This window comes from Rattus rattus, chromosome X (genome assembly GCF_011064425.1).
Source record: "Rattus rattus isolate New Zealand chromosome X, Rrattus_CSIRO_v1, whole genome shotgun sequence".
NCBI classification, from domain to species: domain Eukaryota; kingdom Metazoa; phylum Chordata; class Mammalia; order Rodentia; family Muridae; genus Rattus; species Rattus rattus.
Window position 1 is genome coordinate 58,358,433 of NC_046172.1, and position 17,720 is coordinate 58,376,152.

Sequence of the window (17,720 nt, forward strand, 5' to 3'; positions counted from 1 at the left end):
ACCACTATCCAACATTTACTGTTTATTTCTTCCATGATGCTTGTACACTTATATTTCACATTTGTGAAATTTTATATTTTTATATTGTTACACACAGTTTTAATCTGTATATAAATGTAACCGTGCACATTTAATTTTGGTGCTAGGATTTTTTTTTTACTCACTGTTTTTACTTTTTTTGAGATTTAATCATTAATATATTTCTTAGTCCACTAATGCTGCTATATCAAAATACCCAACTAGATAATATATTAGGAAAAGAAATGTACTTTCTCACCATTCAGTAGCCTGGCAAATCCAAGTTCAAATGAGTAGCATGTTCAATTGTCTGGAGAGAATGCTCTCTGCACACAAAGTCAGGCCTTATTGCTGGGTCCTCCAGAGGACAGGAATGTTGCATACTTAGGTGGCAGAAGGTGAGCTGGAAAAAAGATGGATGTCACATAAGGCTTCTGTAATAAGGGTCATAATGCCACTTATAAATGAAGGTGAGAAAAGATTCAGTCTGTGGTTATATGACCGTAGCTCCCACCACCTGTACATTTGAACTCCAATTGAGCTACATCATCATGAACACATAATGTTGTCTGGCTTCAATATTTTTGACAAGATGATCTGTGTGAAATGTTATCCCACTGTGGTTTTCATTTGAATGTATCTGATTACTACTGAGACTGCACAAATCATTGGCCATTCCTCTTAGCTTCTGCTAAGAATCCACCTACGTTCTTGTACACTTTTAGATTGGTGTGTGTGTGTGTGTGTGTGTGTGTGTGTGTGTGTGTGTGTGTGTGTGTGTCCAACGATTGGTAACAGTTACTTTGTTCATGTGTTCATGTGTGTACAGGTATGTGTGGAGGCCAGAGGTTACTCTTGGGTGTTTTTTTGAGAGTGGATCTCTCACTGGTCTGGAGTTCACTGATTAGGCCAGACTGGGTGGCCAGTGAGCCTCAGGGACCCACCTGTCTCCACCTAGCAGCACTGGGATCGAAAGCATGTATGATTGTTCCCCACCTCTACCCATGGGACCAAATCCAAGTTCTTATGCTTTTACGGCAAGTTCCTTGCCAACTGAACTATCTCCTCAGCCTCTCAGCATTCCAAATGCTAAACTGTTATATGCGTTTCAAATCTTTTAACTCAGAATTTCCTTTTCCTTTGTGAAACTTGGAACACAGAGAAGTTTAAAATTTTATTGCAATCAAATGTATCGATCCTTTTCTTTTTAGCTTTTTTATTGGATATATTTCTGTATTTACATTTCAAATGTTATTCCCTTTCCCAATTTCCTGTCCATAAACCCCCTATCCCCTCCTCTTCCCCTCCCCCATAAGGGTGCCCCCCACCATCAATCCTTTTCTTTGTTACCATACTTTTGGGAATATATTTGCTTACCCCTCCAGTTCTTCCTAGCCCCCATTTAAGATTTCCTTTGCCACTATTTTGACAAGTCTCTGTCTTCCTCCTTTGTCCGCAGTGTTTGTCAGGTTGACATGTGCTTTTCGCTATGGCCGTGATGACTTGGATGTGATTGGTCTGACATTTCGCAAAGACCTCTATGTACAGACCAAACAAGTGGCTCCTGCTGAACCCACCAGCATCCAGGGTCCCCTCACAGCCTTACAGGAGCGGCTTCTACACAAGCTCGGGGTCAATGCCTATCCTTTTACACTTCAGGTACTAACCTCAAGTCTTGGGCAAAGTTTCCAAAGATTAAGAGATAAAAGGAGGGCAGACAGAGTTGTCCCTAGTTTTCTGATCTCTTTCTGATTTCCTAGATGGTTGCTAACCTGCCCTGTTCAGTAACACTGCAGCCTGGGCCTGAAGATTCAGGAAAGGTAAGGAAAATTAACTCAAAAACAGGGAAGGCTTTTTCTTGTCTTTCTTTTCTTCCCATGGTTCAGTCTATGGCTACACAACTCAGATGATTTGGGCTCGTGGTGGGAACACGAGGTAGAAGAGGCTCGATAGCAGGGAGCAAAAAAGAATGTCAAGAAGAGAATGTCTTCAATAACCAAACTTCCTCAATTGCCCTTAAGAGGCCTCAACTCAAATTTTCTACCACCTCCCAATAGAAGCATTGGCTAGGCTGAGGGTGGTGGTGCACATTTTTCATCTCAGCACTTAGGAGACAGACATAGGCAGGTCTCTGTTGAATTTGAAGCCAACCTGATCGATATAGTGGCTTCCAGATTAGCCAGGGCTACACAATGACACCCTATCTCAAAAAAAAAAAAAAAAAAAAAACCAAAACCAAAACCAAAAAAAAAAAAAAAAAAAAAAAAAAAAAAAAAAAAAAAAAAATAAGCTGGGGCTAAACCTTTGATCCATAACCATCTAGGGTACATTTCAGATCTGAACAATAACAAATAGGCATGTGAGTACAATGGGCCTAGGAAGAAAGACAAATGGACAAGACTGGAGAAATGGACAGCTAAGGGATGGAGACGTATTCATGTAGTCCCACAGAGGGGCAGGGAGGGGGGAATAGAATTGAAAATGTATTCTCTTTGTTTCTGATTCTTTACAGCCCTGTGGGGTTGACTTTGAAGTGAAGAGTTTCTGTGCAGAAAATCTGGAAGAGAAAATCTCTAAGAGGTAGTCCTGGGTTTCTCCCAAATACCTGCCTCAAGCCTTTACCACAGACCCTTCTCTTAGGGCAGAAACAGATCTAGTCACCATAGCATCACTACGAACAACTTGGATGTCCTGTTCTGAGTCCCTCTGATTTCATTTGTCTTCTTCACTCACCTTGGCAGATATGTATGTAAAAAGCCAAATGACAGACTTACATTTTGTGGGCTATCAAGTCTTGATTGCAACTATGTAACTCCATGGTCATTGCAGTGCTGGAGCAGTCTCAGACACTATAGAAATGAAAAGAATGTTGATGTGTTCTAACAAAACTGAATTCAATGAACACTGAAGTTTGGATTTTATATAATATCTGTGTGTCATAAATATAGCTTTTTGATTCATTTCAACCATTTACCACTGGATTCATCATTCTTTTTTTTTTTTTTTTTCTTTTTTCTTTTTTTCGGAGCTGGGGACCGAACCCAGGGCCTTGCGCTTGCTAGGCAAGTGCTCTACCGCTGAGCTAAATCCCCAACCCCTGGATTCATCATTCTTAAATTGCAGGCCACAAACAAACACGAAAGAGGACAGATTTAGCCAGTGGGGCAATTTGCAATTCCTTGGTCTATAACATATCAAGGATGAAAAGGAGGTCTCTGAGGAGAGCCTTTCCCTGCCTCCACCCCCAAGTAAACATAGAGCTTTAAGGGTAGTCTGTGGTTCCATAATAAGATGTTCTAGCTTATCCTTTGGACTTTACTCAGTGATTCTGTGCAGCTGGTTGTACGGAAAGTGCAGTTTTCAGCCCTGGAACCAGGCCCTGGTCCCTGGGCACAGACCATTCGCAGCTTCTTTCTGTCATCTCAGCCCCTTCAACTCCAGGCCTGGATGGACAGGGAGGTTGGTGGCATTCCCCTCCCCCATATCCTATTTCCTACCTTAGAACCCCTCTGCTACCCCTATTTACTGATGCCTTAACTTGGGTGGGCAGAGATGGGAGCCAGGGCAACAAACATTTTAAGGAAATGATAACTTTAGATTTAGGTCTGGGAGTCCTCCCTCCAACCTTGTCATAGGCTTCTCCTGCTTCAGGTTCATTACCATGGAGAAGCTATTTCTGTACACGTTTCTATCAACAACTATACCAACAAGGTCATCAGAAGAATCAAGATTGCAGGTGAGCGTCCTATTGCTCAGCACCTGGCCTGCAAACCACAGGTTCTAAAACACAGCTGTACTTTGTACCCATTAATATTTATCTGAGGTTTCCTTCCAAAACAGGCCTATCACCATATGTGGTCACGAGAGCACATCAAAGATCAGTAAGCTGGGGCCAAGTGGCCAACTGACTGATTGGTCATGTATTTTCCCTGACTTTTTCAGTTGTCCAGATCACAGATGTTGTCCTGTATTCACTAGACAAGTACACAAAGACTGTGTTCATTCAGGAGTTCACGTGAGCTGGGGCTGGGGCTGGGGCTGGGAAGAAAAGCAAAGGGGTGAGATGGTGGGAAGAAGGCTAACAGAGAGCGATCCTTGTATTTCTTTTGGAAGAAATAGAGAGAATAACCTAGAAATGAGGAATGTCAAGGTGAGGGTTGAAGCATAAAAGGGAGGGACTCTCCTGAGAACTATGGGTGGGGCTATGACTCATCAGATCATCACAATTGTAGGACAGAGCTTTCTCACCAGAGCTAATCTCCCCATTCTCCATAGATATACCCCTTCTCTGTATATTTTCCACTGGTTCTTGAGACCAAGCAAGATACTCTTGGGAGTGAAAGTACATTTAGTTGGCAAGCATAGCCTGAGTTCCTCTCTTGTTCTCTTTCAAAGAGAGACAGTAGCTGCTAACTCCAGCTTCTCCCAGACCTTTGCAGTAACCCCACTCCTGGCTGCCAACCGTCAGAAGCAGGGCCTGGCACTGGATGGCAAACTCAAGCATGAAGACACCAATCTGGCCTCTAGCACAATGTAAGTTCATACGTAATTTAGAATTTCTACTTCCTACTCCTAAGCCATCCCACATGCTATATGCATGGCTCTGGAGTTTCATCCGCAGTCAAGCCTACTTGGCTTTTAAATTGTTCCTCAGCCAGTGTTCAGTACAAGCCTCAGAGCCAGGCTCAAGTTAAATTAATGCCTATGGGACCAATGGTAAGTTTAGATCTTAGGTAATGAGAAAGGAAAATTCAGAGAGCAGAAAGCCTCTGTTATATAAAATTTCCCAGTTCAAACTAGGGATGGGGGTGTGTGCTTGTAATCCTAGCACTTAGTGGTCAGCACTGAGGCAGGAGAATCACAAGTTTGAGGCCTGCCTGGACTATGCAGGAAGACCTTGTCAAAAAATGATACAAACAGGGCTGCTGTGATGTCTCACTAAGTAAAGGCTCCTGCTGTTAAGCTGACTGCTTGAATTGGATTCCTCAGAACCCATATGGGGAAGAAAAGAACCAATTCTTGTTGTTCTCTGCCCTCCACATGCTCACCATGGCATCCCCATCCCCACAAATGTACAAGGGTACAAAATGGATAAACAAAACTGCAATGATAATAAAAGAATTAAAAACAAGACACAATTCACAATGGCCTTAGTTACATCTATTATTATATTCCTAAGAGTAGCACTGGGCAGTGGGGGCATGTGCCTTTAATCCCAGCACTTGAGAGGCAAAGGCTTGTGGATCTCTGTGAGTTTGAGGCCAGCCTGGTCTACAGATAACAGTTTCACTACATCCAGGACTATACAGGGAAACCCTGTCTTGAAGAAAAAAAGAAAGAAAAAGAAAAAGAAGAAAGAATACCATTAAAGTACACTGGCCAGGTGGTTGGGTTTATTGTTGTTTCTAAGGTACAGAGAATGAACTCAGGGCCTTGCATCCCAAATCACGGCCAGATATGTTATTCAATTTTACACATAAGGACTCCAAGGCTCAAAGGCAAGGAATTTGTTCAAGATTGCATAAGTACGCAGCAAAGAGGATTCTATTTTATGCCAACTGGCTCTAAACACTGTGATCTCTACAATAGTTACTATCTAGAGAAGGTAGACTAGAGTAGAAGGTTGGGCAATGAAAGATGGTGGAAAAGGAGAATATGTAATGACAATTATATGGCAGGAATTGATAAAATTCTTCAATGGCATTCATTTGTCTCTATGCCTTCAGATTAGCATTAAGTGTGTTTCTCACCAAAGTCATTTGTCTACCATCTACAATCATAAATGACCAATTCTCCCCATGCCTGATCAATCCAGTATCTACAGGTTGTTATTCATAGCAATAGCCTTAGAAATTATCCAAATAGCATTATTTTGTAGAAAGGGGATCAGCACCCCCAAATCAACCAAAAGACTACCCTAAGATCCTTCCAGCTTTCAGCATCTTATCTTTCCATCAGCAGGTTTCTATTGAGCACCTTTTAAATGCTCATTCCTATGCAATATAATGTGGCTATACAAAGAAATTTAAGACAATCTTTTCCTTTAGTAAATATATGGCCTGGATGAGGAACAAAGAGGAATGTAAATGTAATCCAACAGTTAAGTGTTGGTGCATGTGGTTTATATTATGAGTCCAATAGAAGTTAAAAGCCAACAGAGCTGGCGAGGGATTCTTAGAGGAGATAGAATGATCTAGATCTTGAAAAGTGTTTAAAATCTAAATGCCAATAGTAGAAGAAAGGACAATTTCAGACAGGGGGGAACATGGCATGGGAAGATGCTAGAAGGCACTCTGAGGAGTATGATGGGAAGACAAGTCAGCATAGGCTGTTCTCTAGGCGTTTGGCAGTCAGGCAGAAAAGAGAGAAGTAGATAAGGTTAGATTTCTTTGGCTTCTGAAAATTAAGCAGAATAATTATGTTCAACAAATTAGGCCCTCAAACAGACAGTAACATGATCAAATGGAATTTTAGGAAGAAAACTGTCATCTCAATTGGGTAGAAACGGTTAGAGCCTGGGGTATCTTTTGGGGAAAGACAAAGGCAATGGAACATGCTACTAGGAAAGCATGGGAAGGATTTGGGGGGAAGTAAATTCAATTATACTCCTAACACCACAAATTAATACTACAATGTCAAGTCTTCGACCTGGAATGAACAAGGAGCTACTGGGGATCCTGGTGTCCTACAAAGTTAAAGTCAACTTGATGGTGTCCTATGGGGGGTAAGTGAGGATTTCCATTTGGTCTGGGCAGGGGCTGGGAGCCAAGAGTTTCTTACTTGTTTTTCTCCCTGTTGGATTGACCCATTCAAAGGTATTCCTCTTTTTCCAGACAAAGTTCCCAAGTCACTTTCTCTGCTAAAGTCCCATTCTGTTACTAAGTTGGCCTTCTGATACCTTATGCCTAGCAAAACTGGGTTGACTCTTCCCCATTTTAGCTACTAATTTGGGGTGTCATTTTATTCACAGCATTCTAGGAGGTCTGCCAGCCAGGTGAGAAGCTAGGGTGAGAGGTCCGAGGCAGGACAGGGAGGAGACCAAAGGTGCCCTCAGAAGAATCTGAGGGCCTGAGAGGATTGGGAAAACTGAAGGAAGGTTGCTGATTGGGTCCTTTAAGAACATCAGCAACTCCACCTTGGGATGCTTGCAGTGATGTTGGTGTGGAGCTCCCCCTGATCTTGATCCATCCAAAGCCACCTCACGGTGAGAGAGCAGGTGAGGCTCCCAGGAACTATTATCCTGTGGGTTTGGGGCTAAGCAGTTCTCAGAAAAGAGTGGCTTCAGATAGACTGACAATAGGCAGGTTGGATGTCTAGCTTTTCAAGGAACATTTGGGGGAGGGGAAGGACTGCGGGGTGGGGGGAGAATGAAAATATCATGGATCTGCACAGACGCTTCTGAGCTTCAGTTCCATTTCCCATCCCCCTCCATGCTTGCCACAGTGGCTACCAGGTAGGTCAGCATGAGGCTTGGAAATGCCACCCCTCCCCCTTGCCCAATGCTGTTTTAGAATGGAATTTTTAAAGCTTCCTCAAAGTGTTGCTTTTATGACTGTGCACCAGAAACATGGTTTAGCTTCATGTCAGTTTGGTGCTTTTCACAGCCCTCTATCCTGTCAGCCTCCCTGCCCTTCACTTGCTGCTCTTCTGGGAAATTTTATTCCGCCCCATCCTTTCCATTTTTCTTTCTCTCTTTTCTTCCCTCCAAAATCCCATTCTGTTGTTAAGTTGTTCTTGTGATCCCTCACTCCCTGGAAAACTAGGTTGATTGTGCTTTCTCTGCAACTTGGGTCCTCCTTTTCCACATCATCCTCATCTTTTTTTAATCCTTTCCCTGTACCCCATGCTCCATTGTTTCCCTTCCAATGCACCTTGACACCATTGTCTAGACAGATTCAGAAGGGAAACAAGCCCTCCCCGTGGGGCATGGAGGGGAAGGCTGAGAAGCAGGGAAGTGATTACCTCTCTAGAATCAAGAATGTGGAGGAAGCCCAGAGAGGGGTTTGATAACTCTCCTTTCCCCTTTGCTACTCCTGCAAGCTCGGAGGACATAGTTGTCGAAGAGTTTATGCAGCAGAACAGCCAGACACAAAGCTAGAAAGCTCCAACAGCAGACACAGTTAAGAGCCGATAGCCATCTCTGATAATTCTGTGTGGAAGCCCCTGTTGTAACACTCTAATAAAAGGTTTTGTCTGGACATGGCTGGTGTGATCTCTGTGCCTTTTGTTTTCCTCTGGGAGAACACGGAACTACAGATAATGATCTCTGCTGCAGGCACCTGTGCCTCTCCCACCCTTACCTACAAGCTTGATTAGGTATCTTGTGTTAGGTAATTTGCCCCTATGTGGTCCCTCTGAGTCACTTGCCTTTTCTCTCTGGCCTCAGCTACCCTAGTCTCTGCCTGACGACTTACTCTTGTAATTACTTTTGGTCTAGCAGTACCTGGTTCTTACACTGTAAAGAACCCCACAGAGGAAGCCAAAAGGGTGTGGCCACTACTAGACTTGGCTATGATGACAACTGTCAACGGTTGCTACTGGAGGAGAACATGGTGATGTCAGGTAGTACAGGTTCAAGTACAGAAAATCATTGTTACAGTATTTCTGCCTGCTCAGTTCAAGGAAATGTTTCTGGTCCTTTTAAGGTGAGGCCAGGAGTCCTGGAATGAGGCCAGAGGCCATGTCCTAGAGACTAATAAGAAACACAAATACGGACCTCTGTGCAAGGTCAGGTTCCTATTCCTGGTCTAAAATGGGCTTTAAGATAAGGAGCTATGAAGAGCATGGAATGAGATGAGGAGGCTACTTCTAGACTGAGTCTTTTTTGTTGACCAGCTAGGGTGTGTACTGGCAGGGGACGGGAGTCTGAGAGCCTCTGGCCTTTCAAAGAGACAAGTACATACTAGATGTGTGAGGAGAAAGAGGTGATGTCATCAATGTGGTGTGTACCATGGCTGATCTGACCAACACATGGTAAGGTTTGTTGGTCTACACACTTAAAGTTTAATCCTCACATGAAGGTGCTACTGTGCTGTTACTCGAGGCAGCAGAACCCAGTGTTGGAAACGTCATGGGTTCAAGGCTTCCAGTGTTCCAGGCCCTAGGCCAGCATGATTATATGTAAGGATTTAACCTCATCCACTAACTACAGGTTTTCACTATCCGGTTCTTTTACTTTTCCTTTGCCTAGGCAAGTCTCTGCAGAAAAGGGTGAAGAATAATCTGGAGACCTCAATGTGATGGTTGATGGGACAAGTGCCCAAACCAGTTGCAGTGTGAGAAACAGAACACCCATTCCTCTTTATGACATAGCCTTTGCAAGGTCTCTAGTTTCCCACTACTACTTACCTTTAGATAACCGTAGTTCACCCTACGATGGCGAGGTGGCAAAGTTCGTCCACCACCCCCTATCAGCAGCCTGAAAGCACAAAATCACCTGAGCCTCTGAACCTTTAAAACTGCTTTTAATTCACTGTCCATATACTAAAACAGCTATTCTAGTATGGTTTCTGCCCTTCCTTCCATAAATGGCTTCACCTCCACTGTAGAAATAAAGGGTACATCTTTTTTCTTAGCTTTTCTGGGGTAGGGAGTGTGAAAGCAGAGAAGCAAGTTTCACTCACTCTTAAAAGCCAGGCCCACTTTTCTGCTTAAGTGGTAATGGAAAACAGAAATAACTTTAGCCAAAAGTGCCTCCTTCGTTTAAGTGAAGCCCATGGGGTCAGAATTCCTCATTTTTACTAGAAGTGGTTCCTAGCTGAGATTTGATTCATCACCTTAACTGTGCTATGATCCTTACCATAAACTTTAGGGGCTGAAAACTGACTTGGAAACTTCTAGAATTCAGGCATTAAAACCCATTTCCCTGTCCATGGCTTAGGTCATCTCTGCCTAATTTGGCAGACATTGTATTTGGCTTTCCATCGCAGCTATTTTCTTCCACCCCTAAGGTTCTGGTGGTTTGTTTTTGAGACAGTGGTTCTCAACCTGTGGGTCATAAACCCTGTGGGATTAGAAAGGCCCTTTCATAGGGGTTATCTAAACCATCAAAATACACAGATATTTACATTACAATTCATAACAATAATAAACTGCTATGAAGTAGTAACAAAAAATTTCATGGTTGGGGGTCACCACATCAAGAACCATAGTAAACAGCTGCAGCATTAGGAGGGTTGAGAACCACTTCTCTATGTACTCCTGGCTGTCCTGGAACTTGCTATGTAGACAAGTTTGGCCTGGAACTCATATTCTCCTGCCTCTGCCTCTCAAGTGCTGGAATCAAAGGTGTGCACCACCCTGCCTAGCCTGGTTTTAACACTTTCTTCTAACAACTAGACTTAAGAATAAAACAGCTTCCAGAACTGCTGTCAGCTTCTTTTACCACATCTAAGTTACTGGGTCGTGCAGAGTACCTATTTTCATTGATAACTAAAATCTATTTATACAGGACGGAGCTCTAAAACAGCTAGGATAATGTCAAAGGCTAGTATGATTTTTGCTCCAGTCTTACTAAAATTTGTTTATGTGCGATGCTAAAAACATACCTGGTATAAAAGAAAGCATCTTCAACAAATGGTGCTGGGAAAACTGGATGTCCATGCAGAAGAATGAAATTAGACTCATCTCTCTCACCTCAGAGAAAAACTAACTCCAAATGGATCAAAGACCTCAACATGAAACAGTACACTTCATGATACAGGTATAGGAAAAGACTTCCTGAATAAGACTTCATTTATCTAAGAGTCAATTGTCAAGTGGGACGTCATAAAACTAAAAAGCTTCCGTACAGCTAGAAAACCAATTAACCGTGTGAATAAGATACCCATAAATGGAGAAAATCATTGCCAACTATACATCGGACAGAGAATTAATATCCAGAATATACAAAGAACTAAAAAAAAAAACCCCAAAACAATCAAACAAACAAAAATGACACATTCCAAAACTGGGCCTGGGACCTGAACAAGGGAGTTCCGAAAAGAATATACATACATACATACATACATACATACATACATACATACATACATATGAAGTAACTCAAAAATGTTCATTGTCCCTAAAAATTAGGGATATGCAAATGCAAATCAAAACAGTGTTGACCTTTCACCTTACCCCAGTCAGAATGGCAAAGACCAACACTCAGCAAATGCTGGAGGGGACACAAGGAAAAGAGAACTCTCATTCCTTGTTGGTGGGATTGCAAGCTGATGCAACCACTCTGGAAATTACCATGGAGAATTCTCAAGAGGCTAAAAGTAAACCAACCATGGGACCCAGTTGTACTGCTCATTGGCATCTGCTCAAAGGACTGGACATCCTACTCTGAAGGTACTTGCTCAACCATGTCCATTGCTCTGTATTCGCAATAGCTAGGATATGGAGATAATTTAAACACCCTCAACGGAGGAATGATAGTGTTAGTCAGCTCTAAAGAAAAAAAACATCAAAAAACTTTGCAGGTAAATGGATGGAACTAGAAAAGATATTGAATGAGGTACCCTAGAAATATATACATTTAATAACAATCAGTGAAAGGTATTAATCAAAGAATATATAAAAGGCCACAAATCTGAAAGAGGTCAAGGAGGGGTGTATGGGAGGGTTTAGGAGAAAAGGGGGGAAGAAATGGTATATTATGATCCCCAAAAATAAATTTGAATAATGATATATGTACCCCCTTATCTGTGCACTACATGCACACCTGGTGAGCGCATAGGGCAAAAGGTATGGGATTCCTTGGAACTGCAGTTACTGGTCTTGAGCCATTATGTAGCTATTGGGAATCGAACCTGGGTTGTCTGGAAGAGCCACTAGTGCTTTTAACTGCTGAGGACTCTCTCTGCCCCATGGCTGAGATCACACTTCTTACATAAGTTGCTTTTTGTGTTTAGTAATTATTGTGTGTACATGTATGTGAACACATGTGCCATGACATACATGTGGATGTGTGTGTGAGGATAACTTGCAGAAGTCTGCTCTCCTATCAGAGGGCTCTAACTGAGGCCATCAGGCCTGGCAGTAAATGCCTTAACCTGCTGAGCCATGTCATTGGCCCATATTGTTTTAAAACCTATTAACTGGGAGTTGTTGGATCTCCTTTCTCAGTTTCCTGGACTGCAAGCCACCTGAATCATTAAATATTTAACCTGAAATCCAACTCAGCCTATCACTCTACTGGGCCTTGAACCTCATCCTAGAGCAGTGGTTCTCAATCTTCTAATGCTGCAATTCCCTTAATACAGTTCCTCATGTTGTGTTGACCCCGAACAATAAAATTACTGTTGTTGCTACTTTCTAACTGTAATTTTGCTGTTATGAATCGTAATGTAAACATCTCATGTGCAGATGGTCTTAAGTGACCCTTTTGAAAAAGTTATTAGGCCTCCCCAAAGGGTCTCAAACCACAGGTTGATAATTGCTTTCCTAGAGCAAGATCTTTTTTTTTTTTTTTTGCGGAGCTGGGAACCGAACCCAGGGCCTTGCGCTTCCTAGGCAAGCGCTCTACCACTGAGCTAAATCCCCAACCCCTAGAGTAAGATCTTTATGAGAAACTTCTATGGGTCTCTTCCTAGCTCATCGTTAGGAATCTCCAAGGTCTTGTGTGGGTAACCACAGCTTGGTGTATTCTTGACTATAATGGCTACGTGTTATCTAGATGAAAGATAGTTCTCCTTTCTATCCTCTGGCTCTATTTCCACCCCTGCACTTTTTCTGCAATGTTCCCTGGACCTCAGGTGGGGTGCAAAACTTTTAAATGCTGCTAATAGAATGACTGTTGAATTAATAAATTATGGTAAGGGAAAATCTTAACTGGAGGCTACAGAAATGTCAACATTAGTAAAATCCTTATTGTACAAATATGAGGACGAGTTTGAATCCCTTAGTGCACTTAAAATGCTCGATGCCTGTCATGGTGACACACACCTTTAATCCCAGCAGCAGCAGGTGGGTCTCTCCAACTTCAAGGCCAGCCTGGTCTACACAGCAAGTTCCAGGGAGAGCCAGAGCTAGAAAATATCCTATTTCAAAAAAAATTTAAAAAAGGAATTATGGATGTGGTAGCACACATCTTCTGTAGTCCCCGCACTGGGGAGGAAGAGAGAAGGAACTCTGGGCCTTGCCAGACAGTCTGGCCAAATAAAAGATTCAGGTTCAGTAAATTGATATACTTTCCAAAAATAAAAGGAAAAGTGACTGAAGAAAGCTAGCCAATGTCAACTTTGGACCTTCATAAAGTAAATCCTGCTACCCATGCTGGGTGCAGCGAGTGATAGACACCTGTATCCTTTGAACTTCAGAATCTGAAGCAGGAAGATCACAAGTCCAAGACCTGCTTGAACTATGTACCAAGAACCTTCCTCAGGAAAAAAAGTTAATAGAAACTTGATAACCATGGAAATAGTCTTGACTTTGTCAGCGGACACAGCTATTAGTTTTGTGGAAATATCCAAGTTTTTCTTTCTCTGATGGCCACTGGGGGTCAGCAGAGCAAATAAGAGGATGGAATTCCCAGGAAGACTTAAGCTAATTTTATACCTCCGGCTCTGCTCAGGAGGTACAGTGCCAACAATGTAATAGAACTGAGTCTCTAGCAATGCCTTTAGTACAGCTGGGGTAGGATTCATGGGAAGAGTCAGTTTCCACATTTCATCCATTTGAAAATTTATCTTGCTTATTTAAAAAGGTAGATTCCAGTCTGGGTGGGGGTGGGAGTGGTGACTCACACCTTTGATCCCAGTACTCAGGAGGCAGAGGCAAGCGATCTCTGTGAATTCAAGGCTAGCCTGGTCTACAGAGTGAGTTCCAAAACAGTCAAGGTTACACAGAGAAACACTGTCTCAAAAACAAAACAGGTAAGTAAACAAATAAGGTAAGAGTCCTAGGTTCTCTCTCAAACCAAAAGAATCACTCTCCAGAAGGAATTAAGAGATTTAGTTCAGCTCCCAGGATCCTTGTCTTAGCTTGCCACACCCTACAGGCAAAAGACAACAGACAACTTTGGGAATCTGTTCTCTCTTTTCAGCATGGAGATCCTGGAGATCAAACTCAGATTGTCAGGCTTAGAAGAAGGCATCCTTTAAGCCCAGAGAGTCATCTTGATGGCTCTCCCTAGGATCTTTTAAGTCAAATGTTGGGCTTTCATTGTAGCAGCGCCTTCTTCAGAGGAAAAAGAAAACCTTTCCATTATGACTGGGTATTTTAATGTCAGTCAACGGAGGGAACATTACATACCACATACATGCAGGTATGTAATGTTCAGTCACTAAGAATCTAGGACCACAGAAAGTTATTCACATGTAGGGTCAGAAAAAGGAAGAAGTTGGTAGTTACCACTAATGAAACTACAAATGGGAAGTTAGGAACCACTTTCCTACTGCTGCTTGTAAAAAATAATCTATGCCACTTCCTTGGCTTAATTCCAGGTCAGAGAATGTGGGAAAGAGTACATTAACACCATCCTGCTGCAGCACAAAGTCTAACACTCCTGGGTGAGGGCAGCTTTACCTAAGGCTCTTGACTCTAGGGGATCCCTTGTGGATTCTATGACTAGTGTTTTTTAAGCTCCCAAGTTGTCTGGCCAGATATGAGTTGTAAAGTGAGTATGACACTGCTGTTCCTCCCACAGGTTGATTGTTGTATTTGTTTTCCTCAATGGCATTTTATATTCAAGCAGCATCACTCAAGCCACGTTTATTCAGTATTGTGTTTTTACTATGGGTGGGGGCAGGGATGAAAAGGAAGTGTCTCCTTGGAGTCTCTGAAGTGTATGGGACTCCAAGGTACAAGGACTTGATGGCATGGCCAGGCAAATCAGATGGAAGGTCCCCAAGATTCTCTTTTCTACTGATTTCTACAAATAAAACAATAAGCTGTATACGTGACCAATCTAAGGTACCTGATAAATGCCAGTTGTTTTCTAGTTGGCTTTCCTCCACAGGCTAAAGACATCTAGATATCGCTATCTTTCTCCCTTTCCAGAATGAAACTCACCTAGCAAACTAGGGAATTCCTAGTACAGTACAGTTAATATGTAATACAGCTGGTAAGCTGTCTCCCCATCCTCCCCATCCACTAAACCAGGAGGGTGTGGAGAATAGAATTTCCTGACTTCTCCAACTTCTCAGAGGTCTAGCCAGCTTGTCCTGGCAGATTCCACAGGTAGGGCTGTGGGCTGCAAGTCTCTAGTGCACAGTCCGTTCTTTTTGGCGATGATAATCTGGGGTAAGAAAGAACACAGCACATTATTTTCAGGATGAGCTCCCAACTTCCCATTCCCAATTTCTTGGGCTTGCCATCATCCGTCCGTATTTAAAAGAGGTCTCTTACCTGCAGCCCTGCCATATAAGGAAGAAAAAGAAAAAGATAAAAAGAAAGTGCCTTACTGTAGGGAAAGAAGCGCACACGCATGCTGATTTCTCGGGCTGTCTTCAGGATTTCCACAGCCTAGAAGACACACAGCAGCTTGTACAAATGAAGAGCTATTACCCAGGACAGAGATATGACACAGCAATGGAATGTGCCACCTCAAACATCTAGGTCACTGGTAACTGCTCTCTTCTGGTACATTTCCCTTGAACAGATGCTTTCTTCCAGATTAGGCTAATCTGGTCCAACCTGTCCTACCTGAGACGGCTTCCTGGATGACTACAGCCCATGCACTGTGCTTACTTTGCTGTGCTCGATATCTTGGAAGTCCACATCATTCACAGCTAGAACTTGGTCCCCTTCTTGAAGTCCTGCTCGATGTGCATCCGAGTCTGGAATCACCTGTTTGTGAAGGGGTAACACATGTACTTGAGATGGCATGAATTAGGAAGCTGCAGGGGGAATTCAGTGCTGTTCAAATTGTTAATTTTGTGATGCCACAGGGAGATTAGTTTTTTTTTAAAATTTGGTTTAGAATCTTTTTTTTTCAAACACAGGGTTTTTCTTTTGTGGCCTTGGAATTCACTCTGTAGATGAGACTGGCCTTGAACTCATAAGAGACTGGCCTACCTCTGCCTCCTGTGTGCTGGGACTAAAGTCATATGCCACCATTGTCCAGATTGACTTTTCAAATTATTACCTATCTTCCTGCTTCTGCCTCTAGAGTTCTTGGAGTACCAACACATGCCCCACACCACACTGGGCCCAAGTTCAAGTCTGAGAAGAAAAGGCTAAATCCCCATTATGTGTATTCTATAATTCAACGGTCATCCATTTTTTTAATCTGTTGGGCCACCAGTGCACTTTAATATAACAAAGTCAATAGCCATACAGCCTGTCATACACACACATTCACACAGACCTTGGAGATGAAGATGCCTAGCTGAGAGGCCTTTCCTCCTCGGATGTTAAACCCCAACTGAAAGACAAGGACACAGGATGCAGACTCAGCATAGACACAAGAACAAGGACACCTGTGTACTCAGAAGAAAAGGAGATGCTGTGGAAATGTCATCTCCACACTTCTAGTCACCTACTTCCCAAACCACATCCACGCCCCAACCATGGCCAACTTCTGGCATGGCCAAAATGTAACTGGAATAAGAGCCTCTATAAGTTTACCTGAGCACCAGGAGGCTTCTTCAGTGTGACAATTCGGGGCAGAAACTGGGTCAACTCATTGTTGTAGTCTGGGTGGTACACTCTCTGCAAGATACAGCAATCTTAACAATCTTATTCCCAGTCTCCCGTGTTACATCTACCTCCTTTTGGAGTATCAATAAATCAGATACATGTCAGGAAGTGGTAAATCCCTATCCCTTTTTTATTGACAGGATGGAAGCTAAGGTTTCAGAATTCAGCAGTGTGAAGGGCTCTAGCAGGGTGATTCTACAAGAAGTTGCCAGTGGGTCACTGTTGCTCAAAATTCACCTAAGATTCGGTCTCCGTTGAGTTTCATAACCCTGCTACTTATCTTTCATAGACCTCATGCTTGGGGATTGGTATTTCTTCTTCAGGAACGCAGATGGCTCCCACCTCATGAGGAGGAATCCATGCTGGAGGGTTTTCATAGGCAGGTAGGAAAACCACTGGGTAGTCATCATAAGGAATCCGGTTGTCCATTTCAGGCAAAGCCCTGAAAAGGAAGAATCAAATGAAACAAAAATGATTTTAAAAAGGACCAAGTGCTCTACGTTTCAGAAAGCATCCCCTCCAGGGGCCATTTGTTTATGGGACTAGCCCACAAGTAGGTGTCAAGATTGAATGAGGGCGTGGGGTGGGAAAAGAGGCAACAAAACAAAATAACGAAAACAAAACAAAAAACCGAAAAAACAAAAAAAAAATCTAATTTTTTAAGCACTCTAATGGCATGTTTGCATTTCTTACAATTTTCAAACAAAAATAGGCTTTCAACCTAGAGAATAGGAAATGAGAATCACATCTATAAAGATCTACTTTAAAACAGAAAGGGAGTGCCAATAACTATCCCACAGGGATTGGAGCCAGGCACATTGCCAGTCTCTAGAGGTGATTAGTTAACGTGGCGTCCACAGACGAGTTCTGTCAACATGGGATACCTTCCAGATCCAGGTCCTGCAACCCGCCCGTATCCCGCACTCGCGACCACTTAATTCAGCGCCACCTTACCGGTAAGCAGGCCTCCCTCAGCGACAGCCAATTCCGCGCTGGAACCGGAAGCGGATGCTTGCTATCACCCAGCACGGGCGGAGCTTGCTTTGGGCGAGCCAGCTCTCTAGCCTCCTCGGGCG

At 42.9% G+C, this 17,720-nt stretch overlaps 2 protein-coding genes across 3 annotated transcripts; one reads left to right on the plus strand and one right to left on the minus strand.

The window, feature by feature from the left end:
• The first annotated feature begins 469 nt into the window (after nucleotides 1–469).
• Arr3 (arrestin 3) lies at nucleotides 470–8,215 on the plus strand. The gene is made up of 13 exons (XM_032889386.1): nucleotides 470–488; nucleotides 1,478–1,677; nucleotides 1,779–1,838; nucleotides 2,531–2,598; nucleotides 3,342–3,477; nucleotides 3,670–3,754; nucleotides 3,961–4,033; nucleotides 4,414–4,551; nucleotides 6,659–6,742; nucleotides 6,989–7,012; nucleotides 7,170–7,234; nucleotides 7,462–7,471; nucleotides 8,059–8,215. Exons 1-13 carry the CDS (start codon nucleotides 470–472, stop codon nucleotides 8,114–8,116), a joined length of 1,020 nt encoding a protein of 339 aa, XP_032745277.1. The 3' UTR covers nucleotides 8,117–8,215.
• A 6,480-nt stretch (nucleotides 8,216–14,695) lies between these two features.
• Nucleotides 14,696–17,710, minus strand: Pdzd11 (PDZ domain containing 11). Of its 2 annotated transcripts, XM_032889696.1 has the most exons (7): nucleotides 17,529–17,710; nucleotides 16,987–17,086; nucleotides 16,573–16,656; nucleotides 16,313–16,369; nucleotides 15,694–15,792; nucleotides 15,408–15,468; nucleotides 14,696–15,241 (listed from the first exon to the last, which is right to left on the minus strand). In XM_032889696.1, exons 2-7 carry the CDS (start codon nucleotides 17,071–17,073, stop codon nucleotides 15,207–15,209), a joined length of 423 nt encoding a protein of 140 aa, XP_032745587.1. In that variant the 5' UTR covers nucleotides 17,074–17,086; nucleotides 17,529–17,710; the 3' UTR covers nucleotides 14,696–15,206. The 2 variants fall into 2 exon arrangements, with proteins under 2 accessions (XP_032745587.1, XP_032745588.1); XM_032889697.1 differs by lacking the exon at nucleotides 16,573–16,656 and having other exon boundaries at nucleotides 17,529–17,592.
• Nucleotides 17,711–17,720: the final 10 nt, after the last annotated feature.